Source organism: Leishmania donovani, chromosome 27, assembly GCF_000227135.1.
Source record: "Leishmania donovani BPK282A1 complete genome, chromosome 27".
NCBI lineage: Eukaryota > Euglenozoa > Kinetoplastea > Trypanosomatida > Trypanosomatidae > Leishmania > Leishmania donovani.
The window spans coordinates 735,505-751,032 of NC_018254.1; the positions used below are offsets into that span (position 1 = coordinate 735,505).

The following is a 15,528-nucleotide window of genomic DNA, read 5'->3' on the forward strand; positions in this document are numbered from 1 at the left end:
TGCATCCTAAGAGAAAGAGGAAGGGAGAGACAGAAGTGTTTGGGCCTGTCACGTCGGTCGGCTCCTGCTCTCTGTGAAACTATATATATATATATATGATGGCGCTGCGCACACGTTTGTAGGAGTAGTTTTGTCGTGGTAATAATAAGAGGAAAGGGAAAGAAAAGGGGGGTACTGTCGCGGGAGGTGGCCATGGAGTGGGGCGGGTGGCTGGGTAAGGGGTGGGTGGCGCGTGGGGCACCCTCGTGTGTGTGTGTGCGTGTGTCGGGGAGGGGGAAGAAGATTTGGGAGCTAAAATAAGGTGGAAGAGAGATGAAAGAGTGCGATGGTGGCACTGGCGGTGATGGCGGGTTGGCCCCATTGCGGTTATCGCCGTCATACACATGCGCATGCACACAGCGGTAGAGGGCGCGCATGTATGGACACGCCTATCGAGTGACAGCACAACGAATACACCTGGAAAGAGAGGAGAGGGGAGAGGAAGGTCAGCAAGCGGCAGACGGGCACACATCAAGAAACCCAGAACAAAGAAAACAACAAAGGAGGGGCACACACACACAAGCACACGAACGCAGCGAGGGGAGAAGAAGGGAGGATGCTGCGCAATACACACAAGAGAGCGCCAAGGGGGGAGAGAAAACAAGAAAGCGAGTGAGTGAAGAGAGCTAAACTGGAAAAGAAATAATAAAATAAAAAACCACAATCAGCATTATCCGCCGTTGGAACAAAGGAGCGGGAGGCGAGGCAACGACAAGGAGATGCCGCTCAGCCCCTTCACGCTCCAGGCTGCGCACGGGGACGTCCGTTTTTTCCCCCGGGCGTGGAAAAGAGAGCCCCACACGCGCCCGAAACAAGTGGATCACCAACACGGATGGTCCTCCATCCCTCCCCGTCCCATGCGCACTCGCCTCCCCTCCTCCATCTGCAGAGGGGCGCCATCTTCTGCTTCTTCCTACTCCACGTGCCCTATTGAAGAACGAGGGATCGAGAGAGTGAGTGCGATGGCCTGCACAGGTACCTGTGCAGGCCATCGCACTCTCATTGCATCCTTCTTCAATCAACGCCCAGCAAAGAAAACACTTCATCGACGGAAAGCAACATGAAAAACACAGACGGCAAGCACATAAAAATCATATATGTATATATAGAGAGAGAGAGATAGAAGGAGTCGTCTACGTGGCTGAGGTGGCTGCGGGCGTGCGTGCGCGCGAGCAAAGAAGCACACCCGATCGCTGAGCATCCGTCGTGGCGGCTGTCTACACACGGTGGTACGGCTCAGTAGAAACTTCTGCGGATCGCAGAGCTGCCGTGCCCCTCCCCCCCCGCCACAGCGTGCAGTCACCATTTTTGTTTGTTCTTGCTTTCGTTCCTACGTGTGACTGTGTGTACGTTTGTGGAGAGTGCGCGTGTGTTGTTCATCGCGCTTGCAGCCCGGACGTTACTCGTCCTCGACCATCTCGTCGATATCCTTGTGCGTCACGGGGTGCGGAAGTTTGTCGGTCTTGATGCGAATGGCAGCGAAGGGGCTGTCTACGCCGGTGATGACTGACTTGTCCTCGCGGATGCCGGTGCCGCTGAAGGCGTCGCCGATCATCCAGCCGCCGATGATGGCGTAGTAGTCGTCCTGCTTCTTCAACTCAAACAGCTGTTGGTAAATCATGTTGCGCTTCCCATAGTTGCCACCAGACTCAGCGTGCACCTCGCCGTCGCCGGAGGTGATGGTCACGTTGCTGCCCACGCGGCCGACAATCGGCTTCTTGGCGTACCCGTGCTTGCGCAGCTCGTCCGTCAACTCGTACTCCGCCTTCAAGATGGCGGGGTGTTCGGGGTGGTTGTGGTAGATCATGGGCAGGATGGCCTTGTTGCTCGGGATGACTTTCCACATCGGCTCGAAGTAGAGAATTTCCCAGTCATCGCCGAGGAGCAAGTCGCATAGGCGCACCTTTTCCTTCGGGGACGGCTTCCAGTTCTCGCCCCGCTCCTCCCGGGCGGCGTAATAGTCCGTGATGGCCGACTCCCACATCCACGTCTTCCACACATTGCGCACGCGCACGCCGTCGCTATCGACAACGTGGCCATTATCATCAAAGCGGAACTCGTCGAACAGGACGCACAACTTGCCCTCCAGCCCGGCCGCCTCAGCGGCCTGCATGCAGTAGAGGGCCGTGTACTGCTCTTCCTTCTCCTCATCAACACAGAAGTGAACGCGGCCAGTCGCCCCGCTGTTCGCCCACGCCATCTTGAGGTTGCGCTCCACCGCGAAGCCGGAGCCGCGAGTGCCCTGCTTGTCCAACCCCACCGACTCGGCCCACTTTTGCTGAATGCGGCCGCACTCTAGAAGCGTCGACGCGCTGTCGGCATTGTACTCGAAGCACTTGACCTCGCCCGTCTCGTTGTTGAAGGCGAAGTCGAAGCGACCAGAAATGTACGTCTGCTGGTACTTCCACGAGTGGCGAATGCGGGGCCAAAACTCCTCAGGAATGGCAAAGAGCCGGAGCTTCTCATCGCTCTCGATCACCTGCGCGGTTGCCTCCATGAAGATGTCGTGCAGCTGCGTTCCGTACGCGATGCACCGCAGGTGAAACTCGTGATTTGACTCGTAGTAGCTGACGGCCTTCTCCTCCAGGCGGGTGCGACTGACGTCCATGCCAAACTCCTCCACGAATAGCCGCTCCGCCGGGTTGTTCATGTCAAGCCAGTTCGCCTTGGACTCCGTGGGCAGAAAGTTACGGCGCAGCAGATATGGCTTCGGTGGCTTATTGAAGTGCAGTGACGGATGCAGCGCCACCGGCGGCGCCCCTTCCGGCCGGTTCGCGCGACCAGGAAACGTCACCCACCCAAGCGGGATCTCGATTTCGTCCGCGTCAATGTCATCGATGATGGTCCAGATGCCGTCCCTGTGATCAAGCTTCAGCTTGTACGCGTAGGAGGACTCCCACTTGTGGAAGCGGTAGTTCTGATCCGCGACACATACGTAGTCGTCGCCCACCTCGGTGATGGCGCCGACGTGGCCAACTGGATTTGTAGCGGTGGAGGGGTAGACAAGAAGCGCGTCGGCTTCCGGCTTCGTCCCAGTACCGTTGCGCACTGGCAATACCGCGAAGCTCTCCGCCGTGGCGGCGTCTCGCACCTCCTTCAATTGGAAAATGTGGCAGGCCCAGTTCACGTCGGGCAGCACCAGCCCCTTACGCACCAGCAGCCAGCGGCGCGCAAACTCGACGCACTGGTACTTGAAGCCGAAGAAGATGTTGCCCTCAATGCTGCGCTCGCCGGAGAAGTAGTGATCGTGCTTGTTGCTGTACGCTGGGACGCCGCCCGGGGCGTATCCCTGCACAGCACCAAACGGAATGTGGCCCGGCCTATTAAAGCTCACAGACGCGCGCGGCAGAGACGACATGGCTTATGATTGCTGTGTGTGTGTGTGTGTGTGTGTGTGCGTGTGTTTGTGAGTGTCTGACTGTGTCTGCTTGCGTCCTTGTACATGCACGTCGTCGCTGGCTGGTCTGTGGTGCTCGCTTGCGTCGGGATTCGATTCGAAGGAGCACGTCTTCTTTCGTCTTTTCTGGCTTTCACTCGCACTTGCTTTCTCCCGTGACTTCGATGAAGATGGCCCGTGATGTGTATTCTACTGAAACACCAGTGGTGGTGGTGGTGGCGTACGTTGAAACTTACAGAGCGCACAAGCGAAAGGAGGATGCGGGAGTGGGGTGCGAGTGCGCAGATCACACGAAAAGGGCTGTTGCGCGAGCGATGACCGCAGTGGCGCAGGCGAATGCAAGAACGCATCGCTGTCGCGGAGGCAGTGGGTGAGGAAGGGGGCTGGGTGCGGCAGCGCTCCTCAAACCCACCTCCTTGTCGTTTGCTGGTCGCGCCTTCGCGTCGTCTTCTCACCCCTTCTGCTCATCCCTTTGCGGACTGTCCGCGTGCTCACGGCACGGCAGCCGCAGCGGAGCCGGCGAGAAAACGACCGCGACAAGAGGCAGGAGAGTGTGCTGAAGTTCAAGTAGGATCCAAAAGGAAAACAGCGGCGAAGGGAATGCGAACACGACGTACCAGCTGCGCGCACTGAGACACACATATAGGTATACAGATCACCTTGAGTGTTGGACGGGCGTTCGCTTGGCGCTCTCTGCAGCGCTCATCGCCACTGCTGCTGGGTCTCCGTCGGCGTAAATTCCGGAAGGCTTTTCGGGGAGCGCTTCGCTCGCATGGGGCTCCACCTCCGCCAGCAAACCAGCGTGCAGAGGAGCGTACGTCGGCTGTAGCGGCACACCGAGCTGCTCTGCCGCAGTCTTCCGCTCTCCTTCCAGCATCTGCTGCTGCTCCTCGCGGGCGCCAAACACGCGAAGGTTCGCCAGAACCTCGCGCTCTTCAATCAGCCGCCCGTCCAGCCCGACCTTCGCACCGCGCAGGAGGCTCTTCCCCTGCGTTGCAACGCCCTCCACCAACTCCGGCCGCTTGCCGACCCACCCATCGTACTCCAGCAACGACCGCGGCGGCGCCAGACCCGGGTACAGCGCCGTGCGGCCGGGATTCAGCGTCGAAAGCGGCACCTCCCACGGCTCCTCGAGAAAGGCGCGCTCGAACTGCTCCAGCAGCATCGGTGGCACGTAGATCTCCACAGTGAAGCTTCGGTTCATGATGAGCGCCTCCTTCGCCTCGTTGCTCAGCCGATGGAACCCCTTCACGACAGCCTGCTGGTTCAGCTTGCCCAGCTCGTGAAGAAAGCGCCGGCCGCAGGAGTAGTGGCACAGCGCCGGCACGCGCACCACATCCGCCACAAACGGCACGGTCCCCTGCGTCACCGCCGTCCGCCGCAGGCTGCCCGCGGCAGACGCGGACGACACTGATGGCGGCGCGTGCCCCAACTCAAAAGCCTCGTAAAGAATGTTGCGGTACGCTGAGATCATCTCCACCTGAGCCTCCTCGCGGTGAAAACGGTCGTGGCTGATGTCCGGGTCGACGCAGACGGCGGTGTGGAAGTGTTGGAGAATCGTCTGCGGCGAGGAAGGAAGCGACTGAGCCGCGGTAGACGCTAAGTTCGGTATGCTCGGCGTCGTCTGCCGCACCTGCGCAGCGGGCAAGAGCGTTGTATCACCGTTCTGCTGCAGGTGACGGCGGTTGCCCGCGGTGTAGAAGAAGGCAAGTGACTCGGGTGCGTCAACGTTGGCGACGGTGCCGTCGGCGACGTCCGCAGCAGCATCAGCAACAAGTGCGGCCCCGGTGCCTGCCCCAGTCGTCTCTGCCAGCGCGTCCGGCATGGGGATGCCGAACTCCGCAGTGGGGCGGCGCTCTAGCACCCGAGAGGACGACCATCGCTCGCCCTCTACGGTGGCCCAGTCGTGGTAGTACGCCGGATGCGGACTGGGAAACGGCAGCGGTGCCGGGACCATACGGAGCTCAATGGGGTCCACCACAAGCACGTGCCAGTCGCGCTTCTCATGCAGCGCTGCCTCGGCTCGCTGCTTGTCTTCCAACACCTTCCGCATGCGTGCGTCGCCTGCCATGTACTTCTTCTTCTCGAGTGGGTTGCCCTCGCTGCTCGTCGGGTCGTCGGCGTTGACAGCAGTAAGGAGTGAGACGTCGATGGGGCCGTAGAGGTCAGACATCTGCGTCAGCGGCACGATACGCAGGCGACTCTCAAACGCCGCGGAGAAGGTGTCGCGACCGCGGGGTCGGTTGAAGGTCATGCCGGAGCGCCTCAGACGGTGCACACGGGACTCATCAAGACCTGAGTAGAAGTTGCGGCCCAACGTTCGCACAGCCGTCGTCGAGCCGGCGCAGGAGGCGGCGGAAAAGGAGCTGAGCGTGACAGACGCTGCTGCTGAACGTGAGAAAGAGCTATAAAGAGCCACCGACGAGTACCTTCTCGACGCACCGATGGAGTGGACGCGGTTGGCGAAGATGTCGCTGCTCCAGCCGTCACTGTCACATGCGCCGTGGAAGAATCGGTTCAGGAAAGAGGGCAGCGCAACTTCTTGGTCGCTCGCAGCTGCGCGCGGTGTACGGGCAGCACCCCGCGCGTGAGGGTCGACGCCTTGGCGACGCACAGGCGACGCCAGCGATGCGCGCGCCACTGCCGATGCAGGCGCAGATGAGGGACGATGCATTACGAAGGCGCTACTGCGATTGATGCATCTCACGCCTCACACTCTATCACTGCACGTGAGCAGCCCACGCCGGCGCAGGCGCACAACCACACAAAGATGCGCGTGCGAGGATGTGCAAGCACTGCACCAAGGCGATGGACGCCCTGGGTTTGCGAATGGGATGCTGTGGATGATGATGGCCTCCGCCAGATACGCTCGCACTTCCGGATGCAACGAATACGTAGACGGCAGCGGGAGGAGGGGGAGGAGGAGGAGGGGGTAATGGCGGCCATCAAGCCAGAGAGAGCAAGTGAGAGGAAGGAAAAAGAAGGCAAGTGGTTGGGAGGGCAGCGCTAGAGACAGAGTGTCTGCGCATCGAGCACACATTATCAACGCTAGACTTGTTCCCGTTGCTGCTCGCTTGCTGCTCCCTTTTAGAACGAACAGGATAAGAAAGATGAGTGCGAGAACGGTGGAGGGAACGGGGCGGCGCATGCTGGCGCGGTGCGGCAGTCCGCTATCCGGATGCGCGAAAAGGGCAAGAGGCAAGGGGGAAGGGCGCGATGACCATTTCGGTTTGTGGTGCAATAACCTTGAAAGAAAGGCCGAGAGGCAGGAGACGATGGCAAGCGCCCGCTCTCACGCGATGCGCCGACGGAGAGACGAAAGCGCAGCACGAAGCGGCGCTTTTCTACGACAGAGAAGGACACGCCCGCACAGATGAACGTGCAACCACACGGCCGCCGCTCGTGCTAGTGCCGCTGCTGAGATCCACCTGTCCACTTGGACAGAAGATTCACCATGGCCCCCTTTGACACGCCGACACTGCCGCTGCTGGTGACCGTGGCCGGTCTGTTGCCAGGTGGCAGCACCGCCGAAACCCCCTGATGCGCAACGAAGGTCAGCGTAGGGCCTGCGTCAGCTGCCGTTGCCGACGCCGCGTTCAGGGAACCCGCGTTGGCTGCCGATAGTGCGCCTTGGCGAGCTGCAGCACTGCCACCGCCGCCGCCGCGTCGCGCGCTGGTGGGGCGCTGCTGCTTTTTAGCGGAGGCGGGAGCCTTCCCGACATCGCCAGCTTCATTGCGAGCGCGGCCGTGCCTAGAGATGCCGTGCACCCTGCTGTCATCATCGTCGTTTCCGTCGAAAGCGTGCACGGTGCTGACCTCATGGGGACCGCCACCACCGACGCCACAGCTGGAGCCTTTGTCGCCGGTCAAAACGGCCTCCACATCGCGAACGTGAGCGCTTCGCGCTCGCTTCGAGGGCGGGTACACCTGCTGCACCGCCTGCGCAATCACGCTGTCGATCGGCATTCGATCCAGCCCGTCATCAGGAAGCTCCTCACTTTTATCGTCCTGGCCGTCCTCGTCGGCGCCGGCCTCGACGAGGGCACCGCCGCACCGCCGGGCTCGCTGGCCCGGTGTGCCCGCCGCTGCGTCCACGCCATTCTCGCTTCCTTGTTGAATGGCATGTTGCACCAGTCGCGAGACGGACGTTTGTGCAAAACGACCATGGAAATGGTTTTCACTGCCGCTGCCGCTGTCGCTGGTGGCGAGGTCTGCGGGAGGAGCGGCGACGCGCGTCATCTCGAATGCATCGAGCTCGCGTCTGCGCTCCGCTTGATGCAGCGATGGTGAAGCAGCGCCACCTCGGCCTTCTCGCTCCCCAGCGACGCCGTCGTCTTCATTTTCTTCAGTGTCACCCATCTGCTGCTGCTGTTGTGCCTCCTCCAGCTGAGCAGCCCGCGCGTAGCGCTCGTTGACGTGACGCTTGTGCGTGGCAACTTCCTCCGCAACGCGGTCCGGCTTCAAGATGGAGTCGTTCGCGCCGTTCCCTAGCCGGCGCCACACCGACTTCTGAGAGGTGTGCAGCAGCTCCATCAGCCGTTCATCGATCGCATCCCGCTCGCCCTTTTCGGCGAAGGCGTAGACGGCGGCGCTCAGCTCCGCCTCGGAGAGGAGCGTGCACGCGTTCTTTGCGTTTTGATTGAAGACGTCCGCGACCTTCACGCGGATGTCGAGCGTGTTGAGTTGCGGCGCTGCCGGGACGATGAGGCCGCTCGCAGCAACGCCGCCAGGCCCGAGGGCCGTGCCCAGAGCACCGGCACTAGGTCGCCGCTCCGGCTTCGGTTTTACCGGCCGCAACAGCTCGCCTGGGTTCGCGACGACATCCATGTACTGCTGGCCAAAGCGGTTGAAGTTCGGCTGCGGGTACGGCGCAGACGTGACGTCGGTGAAGTCCACAGCCAAGCGAATGAGTGGATATTTCAGGTTGGGATGGAACGCGAGGACGTCATCGGGGATGTGGCTCACGTGCTCCTCGGCCTCGCTGATCATATCGCTCATCACGTTGTGCAGGAAGGTCTCCACCGCGTCAAGCGTTCGGCCGTCAGGCAGATCCTGGCGAAGCTCTACCGTGCGTCGCACGACTGGACGCACGCTGCGCAGCGTGTATGGAGTGAGCCGGTACGATGTGCCCCGCACTTCGAGGATGCCGTACTGCTTTGGGTTACACTCCTGCGCGGAGAGGGATGTCATGATGGTGCTGCCTGGCTGCACCACATCAAAGCCGTCCGCCGGCTGCGGCACCATGAGCTGCTCGTGCTCGTTCCCCCAGATCACGAGGTCCATGCCGAAGCCGGCGAGCATTCCCTCCATGATACCGTTTTTGCTCGCCACGCCACGCACGCCGCGGTTCTGATGCAGTAGCAGGATATTAAACCACTTGCGGCCAGGCACTGGCTTCGGATAGACAAACTGAACCTTCTTCAGCCGGAAGCAGCGATGCAGTCGCTCGTCGCGCACGTTACCGAGGCCGTAGAGGGCGATGAAGGTGCTTCCCTTGCGCAGCAGCACCGGCTCGAGGATGATGTCTTCGAGGGAGGTGACGTGGCCAAAGTAGTTGAGGTAGCCATTCGTTGCGAGCAGGTCGAGCGACGAGGTGCCGCCGACGGGGTCGTCGTGGTTACCGTGAACAGCAAACACCGGCAGCGCGACGTTGATGTTGGGGTCCTGGAAGTTGGCCATGGGCAGCGCGTGCGTCGGGAAGTTCGTCGCCGGGTCGCTGAGCAGCGAGAAGGACACGGCCTTGTTGCCGAAGACGTACTTGCGGAAAAGGGAGCAGGCGCGGACGAGGCAACCGAGACTGGGTTTGTTTTCGTGGAAAAGGTCGCCACCGAGGAGCATGGCGTCTACGTCGTGCTCGGTGCGCGCGGCGCGCAGCACCTCCTCGAAGGTGGTGAAGCTGTCATCGCCTCGTCTGGGGTCGCGCTCAGCGAAGCCGAGGTGGTTGTCGGTCGTGAGAAGGATCTTGAAGGTGCTCTCAGACATTCTGTGAGCAAGAGCGGACGCCGTCGATAGTTTGCCCTTGCTTCTCCGATAGACGATCCGCGATGGCCGTTGTGCCGGGCGCGCGCACGGTGCAACGGCTTCCACGGCAGCCCCGGACTTGAGGAGAGCGGCAGCACGAACTGTGCAGCGTGTGCGCGCGTCGCTGCTGAGTCCAATTCTCTTCTTGTGTTGTATGTTTCTGTGAATCTCTCGTCGCTGTATGAGTATGTATGCTTGAGTGGGTCTGTGTAGCGTTAGCTCTATGCGTAGTTCTGCGTATGTGCATGCGTGTGAGTCTCGGTGCAGTGCTCGCGACACGCATGATATCGGTGTGTCTGTGGGCGGCTACAGGATATCAAGACGTGCGTGCAACCAGCGCCATGGACGGGGAGCAAGAGAGAGGGAGAGAGCGAGAGAGCGAGATGGTTGAGAGCAAACAGAAAATCAAAAGACGGCATGAGACCATGCGCACCGCTCTCGCGCAAGCACAAGTGCGCTACGCGATGCACCTAGTGCGTCAAAAAGAGAAGGGTCACAAAGAAAGAAAGGAGGTCGAGCATTGCCAGAGGTTCGTTGGCCGAGGCAGTCCGCCTCTCCGGGATCGCTCGTCGCCGCCGCTCCTCCCATCTGCTCGCAGCAGCTGACCCTCACACAAAGCGTCGCGCAGCTTCTTCGTATTTCTATGCGCTGCGCATGCTAATCAGCCCACACGTCTGCTGCGTGCGCACGCGCAGATGCGTTTCTCTGTCTGCGTGTGTGTCGCTCGCGGTGCGATGCACGCGTTCCGTCGCTCGCTCCCGTATTTCGCTCTTTTCTGTTTTCCTTGCGTTCGATTGGACGCCTGCGGCATTAGTCAGTGGGGGCCAACTCAGCGGCACCGCCACATGTCACTTTCCTGCCCCCCACTCCGCTCCACTCCACTCCACTCCCACGCCGAGCACACTCACGCACACAACGCAGGCGAACGTGGCAACAACAACAAGCCGGTGTGTCCTTCAGCCCCGATCGCCCACGTAGTTCGAGCCCCCGCCACCACGACGGAGGCCACCACAATCGTCTCCTCCGCCATCTTCGCTTGGCCGTGAGCTACCCTTCGTAGAGTCCACCGAGGCGAGCGTGCTCGGCGTGCGACAGAGAGAATGAGGAAGACAAAGAGCACGAGCAGCACTCCATTCATCCATACATCCATCGTCGTCCACATTCTCGCTCAGTTGAGGCGGATGGGCCAAGGGTACGAAGAAAAGACGAGGACTTTGGAAAGCAACGGTTTCCACTTAGCCTTAGAAACAACAGTGACGCGAAGCCCACAAACCCACGCGCGACAACGCGCGCACACACACACACATACGCACAGACATACGCACACGAAGATATGTCTCGCTCTTTTGCACTACCCTCACAGCTGCACCCACTTCGGCACCGGTATCTTGGTCTGGTAGTCGCGCACCGAGTCCTTGACAGCACGCACCTTGCCCGTCTTCTTGTCTGTCTCCCACATGTGCGAGGGCAGCAGGCCAGCGCTGTTACGGTGCATTGCCACCTCCGGGCGGTTGAATTGCGGCATCGGGTGATGCTGGCGGACCTCCCAGTAGGTGCGAATCTTCTGCGCTTGCTTCCACGGCGTGACTCCGTCCACGAACTGCAGCATGTCGCGCACCTCGTTCTCGTAGTTGCGCAGGTACCCGTGCGGGCGAGCCTTGTAACGCCACGAGCGGTTAAGGGAGAAGAAGTAGCTGGCACCGATGTTGTCGGTGCGCATCGTTTCGTGGATGATGGGCTGATCCGCCTCTTGAATGACGATCCATTCCCACGGCGTGTACCGTGGCAGGTAGCCTTGGCGGACGTAGTCGCGACGGTGCGAGATGGAGAGAGGACGGTGGTTGTCCGCCCGCGATGTGTCGAAGCGGTTCCATTGATCGATCTCCGTGATCTGCTTCGTTGTGCGGTACCTGGCAGCGGCAGCGTTGTTCGTGAGGCGCCCCTCGTACTTCTCCAGGAAGTGGTCATCCGCGCCGTCAGCACCCGCACCGACAGACGAACTGGGCGACGCCTTCTCGTTGTTGGGGTCGGCAACGTCGATGTAGCGGCGCAGACCTGCGGGGTTGTACCGGCGAGACTCGTCGCCGACCGTGCGCTCCGGGCCGTGGTAGCGGCGCTGCCAGATCATAACGTCAGCCAGCGGTACCTCCTGCACAACACCGTCGGCGTAGAAGGCCACCGTCACGAGTCGCGGGTCGGGGTTGAAGAAGGGCTGCCGATAATACTGAACAATGCGACCTCGCTGAAAGTCGCCGGTGATGGCGGCCCCGGTCTTGTCCTCTCCTGCAGCGGCGAGTCGCCGGCGCGCGCGCACCGGCAACCCTGGGCAAAGCCCGTCCGCATGCGTCGCGGGCGACCACCCCTCCTCTTGATCCGCCGTCGCCTTCTCCCAGATCGCGTCCTGGGTCTCGATGTAGTTGCCGCGGTTGTAGTCGTACTCGCCAATGCCGTAGTTCAAGGCGTGATTGTACTTGGCACTCGCCGGCACCTCCAGCGGGTACGCGGAAAAGACCTCATCTGTCATCTCCATGGACTCGCCCGACTCGAGCCGGATGGAGAGCGGCGTCACGGTGCGTTTACTGCCCGGCAAAACAAAGTACGACTGACCATCGAAGCGCACCATCGACGACGACGACGTTGTGCGGCTGCTGCTGCTGCTGCTGCCGCCGCCTGCGGGTTCTTTGTCGGTCAGCGCAGCCGCCGCGCTCTTCTCAAGCAACTTCGCTGACACGGTGAGCACGGCACCTGTCTCTTGGTGCTGCACGTCCACCACGGGCACCTTATAGCCCTGCGCTGCCACCTCGCCGTACTGCTCCTTCTCAGCGATGTAGCGGCGGCCGCGCGTCACCTTTGCCCACTCGCTCAGCTGCGCGTCCGACTCCTGCTGCACGTACTGCTGGTACATGGCACGTTCGTCGGCGTCAAAATATTTGAGGACCTCCTGCGGCTGGGCGTACTTGATGACCGGCTCCGGCGCCTTGCCAGCCACCTCTTTCGTGAAGCCGCGGTTCCAGCGGTGCTGGAAGCCTTCAAACAACAGCAGGCGATTCATGTAGCGGCTACTGAGGATGTGCTCGCGTGTGTCGGCCGTGTTCATCTCATCTGCGGCGTGCTGCAGATGCAGGTTGAGCGCACCGCCCTCCGCGCGCACGACAGACTCAACAATTGTGGGAGAGGGCAGCACGTACACACCGAACCAGTTGCGCAGCGTCTCAGCGTCCATCTTAACCTCGTCATCGTTGAGACGCAGCTTGGATGAGTCGAACGGCGTCTTCTCACACAGCTCGTCCAGGGCGAGTCGCCGCGTCGTCCGCTCAGCCGCCGTTTCGTTCGCGACCGGCTCCAGCCCATGCAGGAGCGCCAGCTCGCGTCGCTGTTGGTGGTGCGCTCGGTAGCGAGTAAACAGCTCCCACTCGAAGGCCTCAGGACGCTGCTTCAAGAGGGAGAAGCCTTCAATGTCGCGGTACATGCGGAAGAGCCGCTGAGCGCGAAAGTCAGGGAAGGGCTTGAAGTAGTCCAGCGGACGCTCGCCGCGCGCGTTGCGGTGCGAAAAGACAAACTCGTCGATCGACTGCTGAATGGGGACGCCGTAGTGGACCGTGTTGCGCTCTGTCAGATCCTGCTGTCCGTGCGCGACGCGGTCCTCTCGACGCGCCATGTCGAAGCGGTTGGTGAGAAGATGCCCGACGCCTGTCTCCGTGCTGCGCCGCACGTACGGGTCAACGTGTTCGTCCGTGATCGTCCGGCGATACGCGCCAGAGGCAAAATTGGCCGCGTCAAGCAGCCGCTCATCGTTCGTGTGCTTCTTGAGCGTTCGCCTGTCCGGCCCACCGTCCTGCACAAGCGCGCCTTGCCGACCGAGACCGAAGCGCTGCTTGCGAGCCTGCTCCTTTGCATCTTGCATACTCCGGCGGCGTGCGTGTAGGCTATTGATGACGTCGCCCGTCAGCGCTTCGCCGAGCTTCGGCTCCTCGGAGGTGGTGTTCTGCGCGTAGGTCTGCCAGGCCTGAGCCTCCGTGTCGGGCAGCGCCGCCGTGCCGCCCCGCATGTTCTTCATCGCCTCCTCCATGGACGAAGGCGGGATGACAGGTGGCAGCTGCTGCGCACCGTGCGAGCGTCCTTCGCGCTGCGCCGCGAAGCGATCCATGTCGTAGCCCTGGAAGGGAACGCGCGATGTGCGTTGCATGACCTTGAAGTCGAAGCGCTCCTTTGCGCGCAGGCCGTGGGCGATGCGCAGCTCCTCATCCATGCCGTCATCCATGGCGGCGGCATAGTCTTCTGCCAGCGCGTCGACAAGTTCGCCTCCACTGAGGCCGGTGGCAGCGGTGTACGACACACCAGGAGCGGCGGAGGAGGATGACGACGTGGCGGCGGCACGGTAACGATCCAGCATCGCCTGCTGATACACCTTCTCGTCACTCTGTGGCCCACTCGTCCGCAGCTGGTCCATGGCCGCGAGTGAGGCGTTGCCCAGAAACGCGCTGCGGTGGCGATCAGCGGGCATGTGACGCTGCGTGAACGTTTCACGCTCTGCGTCGCTGCTCAGTTGTCGCGCCGTCGCACGGGCGGCTTGCGACGTGAAAGCCGTAGATGCCACATCGTGCTCCAGCCAGTTGCGGCGCGCCGCTGCCGCCGCATACGAGTCGTGGGCGCTTCCGCTACCCTGCATATGGGGATAGGCAATACTCCCGCCGTGCACAAAGTCGCGCGGTGCGTACTGCGGCGCATAGCCGGTTGCCGGGTCGCGGTAGTAGTCCTTGTGCGCTAGCCCACCGAGGGGATCGACAGGGCTCATCAGCTCCCGCTGCAGCCGCGATGCCCAGTCGGACATGGGCAACTCAACATCAGCACCGAACGAGGAGGTGTGAGGTGGTGGCGGCACTGAACTACCCGAAGAGCTCATGGTGTGTGAGGCACCAGCTGCACCGCGCCTGCTACCGCCTCTGTCACGAGCGGCAACCGTCGACGGGGTGGGAAAGGAGGAGGTGGGGTCAGCATTATCACGAATGAAGGTGTGAAGGCCACGTCCAGCCCCGCTTCCACCGCCACCACCCTGGTTGCTGCTCTGCGCGCGGCACGACGCCCTCTGAACCGGATAAAATGAGAGAGCCGTAAGCGATCCGGCGGCCACCGCAGCGCCGAGGACCCCACCGGTGGCGCCGCAGCGACGACGCATCATGGTAAAAAGGACTTGCTGCGCCGCTGTTGTGGCTTGCGGACACAAGCGCAAGCCGCTAATAGTAATGCGGTACTCCTGGTTACTAAGAGAGACGGACAGAGATGCGCGCGCACAAACGCACCTAAAGACGCGAAAGAGAGGAGAAGTGAAGGAAAGGAACATGTGCGCCTGCGCATCATTTCTTGTTTTCCTTCCGCATGGGCAGGGGGAGCATGTGTGGGGGGCCGTGTGTATCAAACAAAACGAGCGCACACGCGCACACACAGATATGCATTAGCGTCATGAAGGCCACCGCAACACCTTGATTGCATGAGTGGTGAAGTGGTGCCGAGAGAGAGCATGAAAACAAAAGAGGTGCTGCAGGAGGGGCAGAAGACGTTCACCCGTCCCGTGCCGCTCAATCAGCCCTCACGCATCCCACTCCCCCGCTCTTTTCCGCGGACTCTCATTCGACGCTGTCGTTCGGCGTGGTGGAGCACGTCCAGGTTTGCACCGTCTAAACGGAGAGTAGACAACGAAAATTTTCGTAAAGGCATCCGCAGGGAAAGAGAACGAGTGCGGGCGTGTGTGTGTGTGTGTGTGTCTGTGCGGGAGGGGGAGGGGGAGGAGCATCACGCGTTCATTGAGCAAAGAAATCGAGAGATCCACGACGAGCGTAGATGGTGGAGATGAAGCGGTGTCTCGGAGCCTCAGAAAACGAACCATGAGACTTTCTTCTGTGCTCTTGCGGGTGATAAGTTGAACAGGGCGGCTCGTGGCGCACACGCATAGAACGGTCAATCATGCAGAGCAACCATGTCCACGTACTCTGTCAAGCGGGCAGACAGACAGGCCAGAAGGCAAGGACGCAGAGAAACAGCGCCTCGGAAACAGCAAGACGAGGAGGCTCCGA

At 61.3% G+C, this 15,528-nt stretch overlaps 4 protein-coding genes across 4 annotated transcripts; all 4 read right to left on the reverse strand.

Annotated features, from left to right (window-relative positions):
- Nucleotides 1-1,438: 1,438 nt before the first annotated feature.
- On the reverse strand, nt 1,439-3,397 carry LDBPK_271770 (trypanothione synthetase, putative; the record flags this gene model as incomplete). Its single annotated transcript, XM_003861980.1, has 1 exon — nt 1,439-3,397. One exon carries the CDS (start codon nt 3,395-3,397, stop codon nt 1,439-1,441), a length of 1,959 nt encoding a protein of 652 aa, XP_003862028.1.
- Nucleotides 3,398-4,091: 694 nt separating this feature from the next.
- On the reverse strand, nt 4,092-5,690 carry LDBPK_271780 (hypothetical protein, conserved; the record flags this gene model as incomplete). The annotated part of the gene is made up of 1 exon (XM_003861981.1): nt 4,092-5,690. The coding sequence occupies one exon, from the start codon at nt 5,688-5,690 to the stop codon at nt 4,092-4,094; it is 1,599 nt and encodes a 532-aa protein (XP_003862029.1).
- A 1,151-nt stretch (nt 5,691-6,841) lies between these two features.
- LDBPK_271790 (endo/exonuclease Mre11, putative) lies at nt 6,842-9,418 on the reverse strand (the record flags this gene model as incomplete). Its single annotated transcript, XM_003861982.1, has 1 exon — nt 6,842-9,418. One exon carries the CDS (start codon nt 9,416-9,418, stop codon nt 6,842-6,844), a length of 2,577 nt encoding a protein of 858 aa, XP_003862030.1.
- Nucleotides 9,419-10,814: 1,396 nt separating this feature from the next.
- LDBPK_271800 (hypothetical protein, conserved) lies at nt 10,815-14,798 on the reverse strand (the record flags this gene model as incomplete). Its single annotated transcript, XM_003861983.1, has 1 exon — nt 10,815-14,798. One exon carries the CDS (start codon nt 14,796-14,798, stop codon nt 10,815-10,817), a length of 3,984 nt encoding a protein of 1,327 aa, XP_003862031.1.
- Nucleotides 14,799-15,528: the final 730 nt, after the last annotated feature.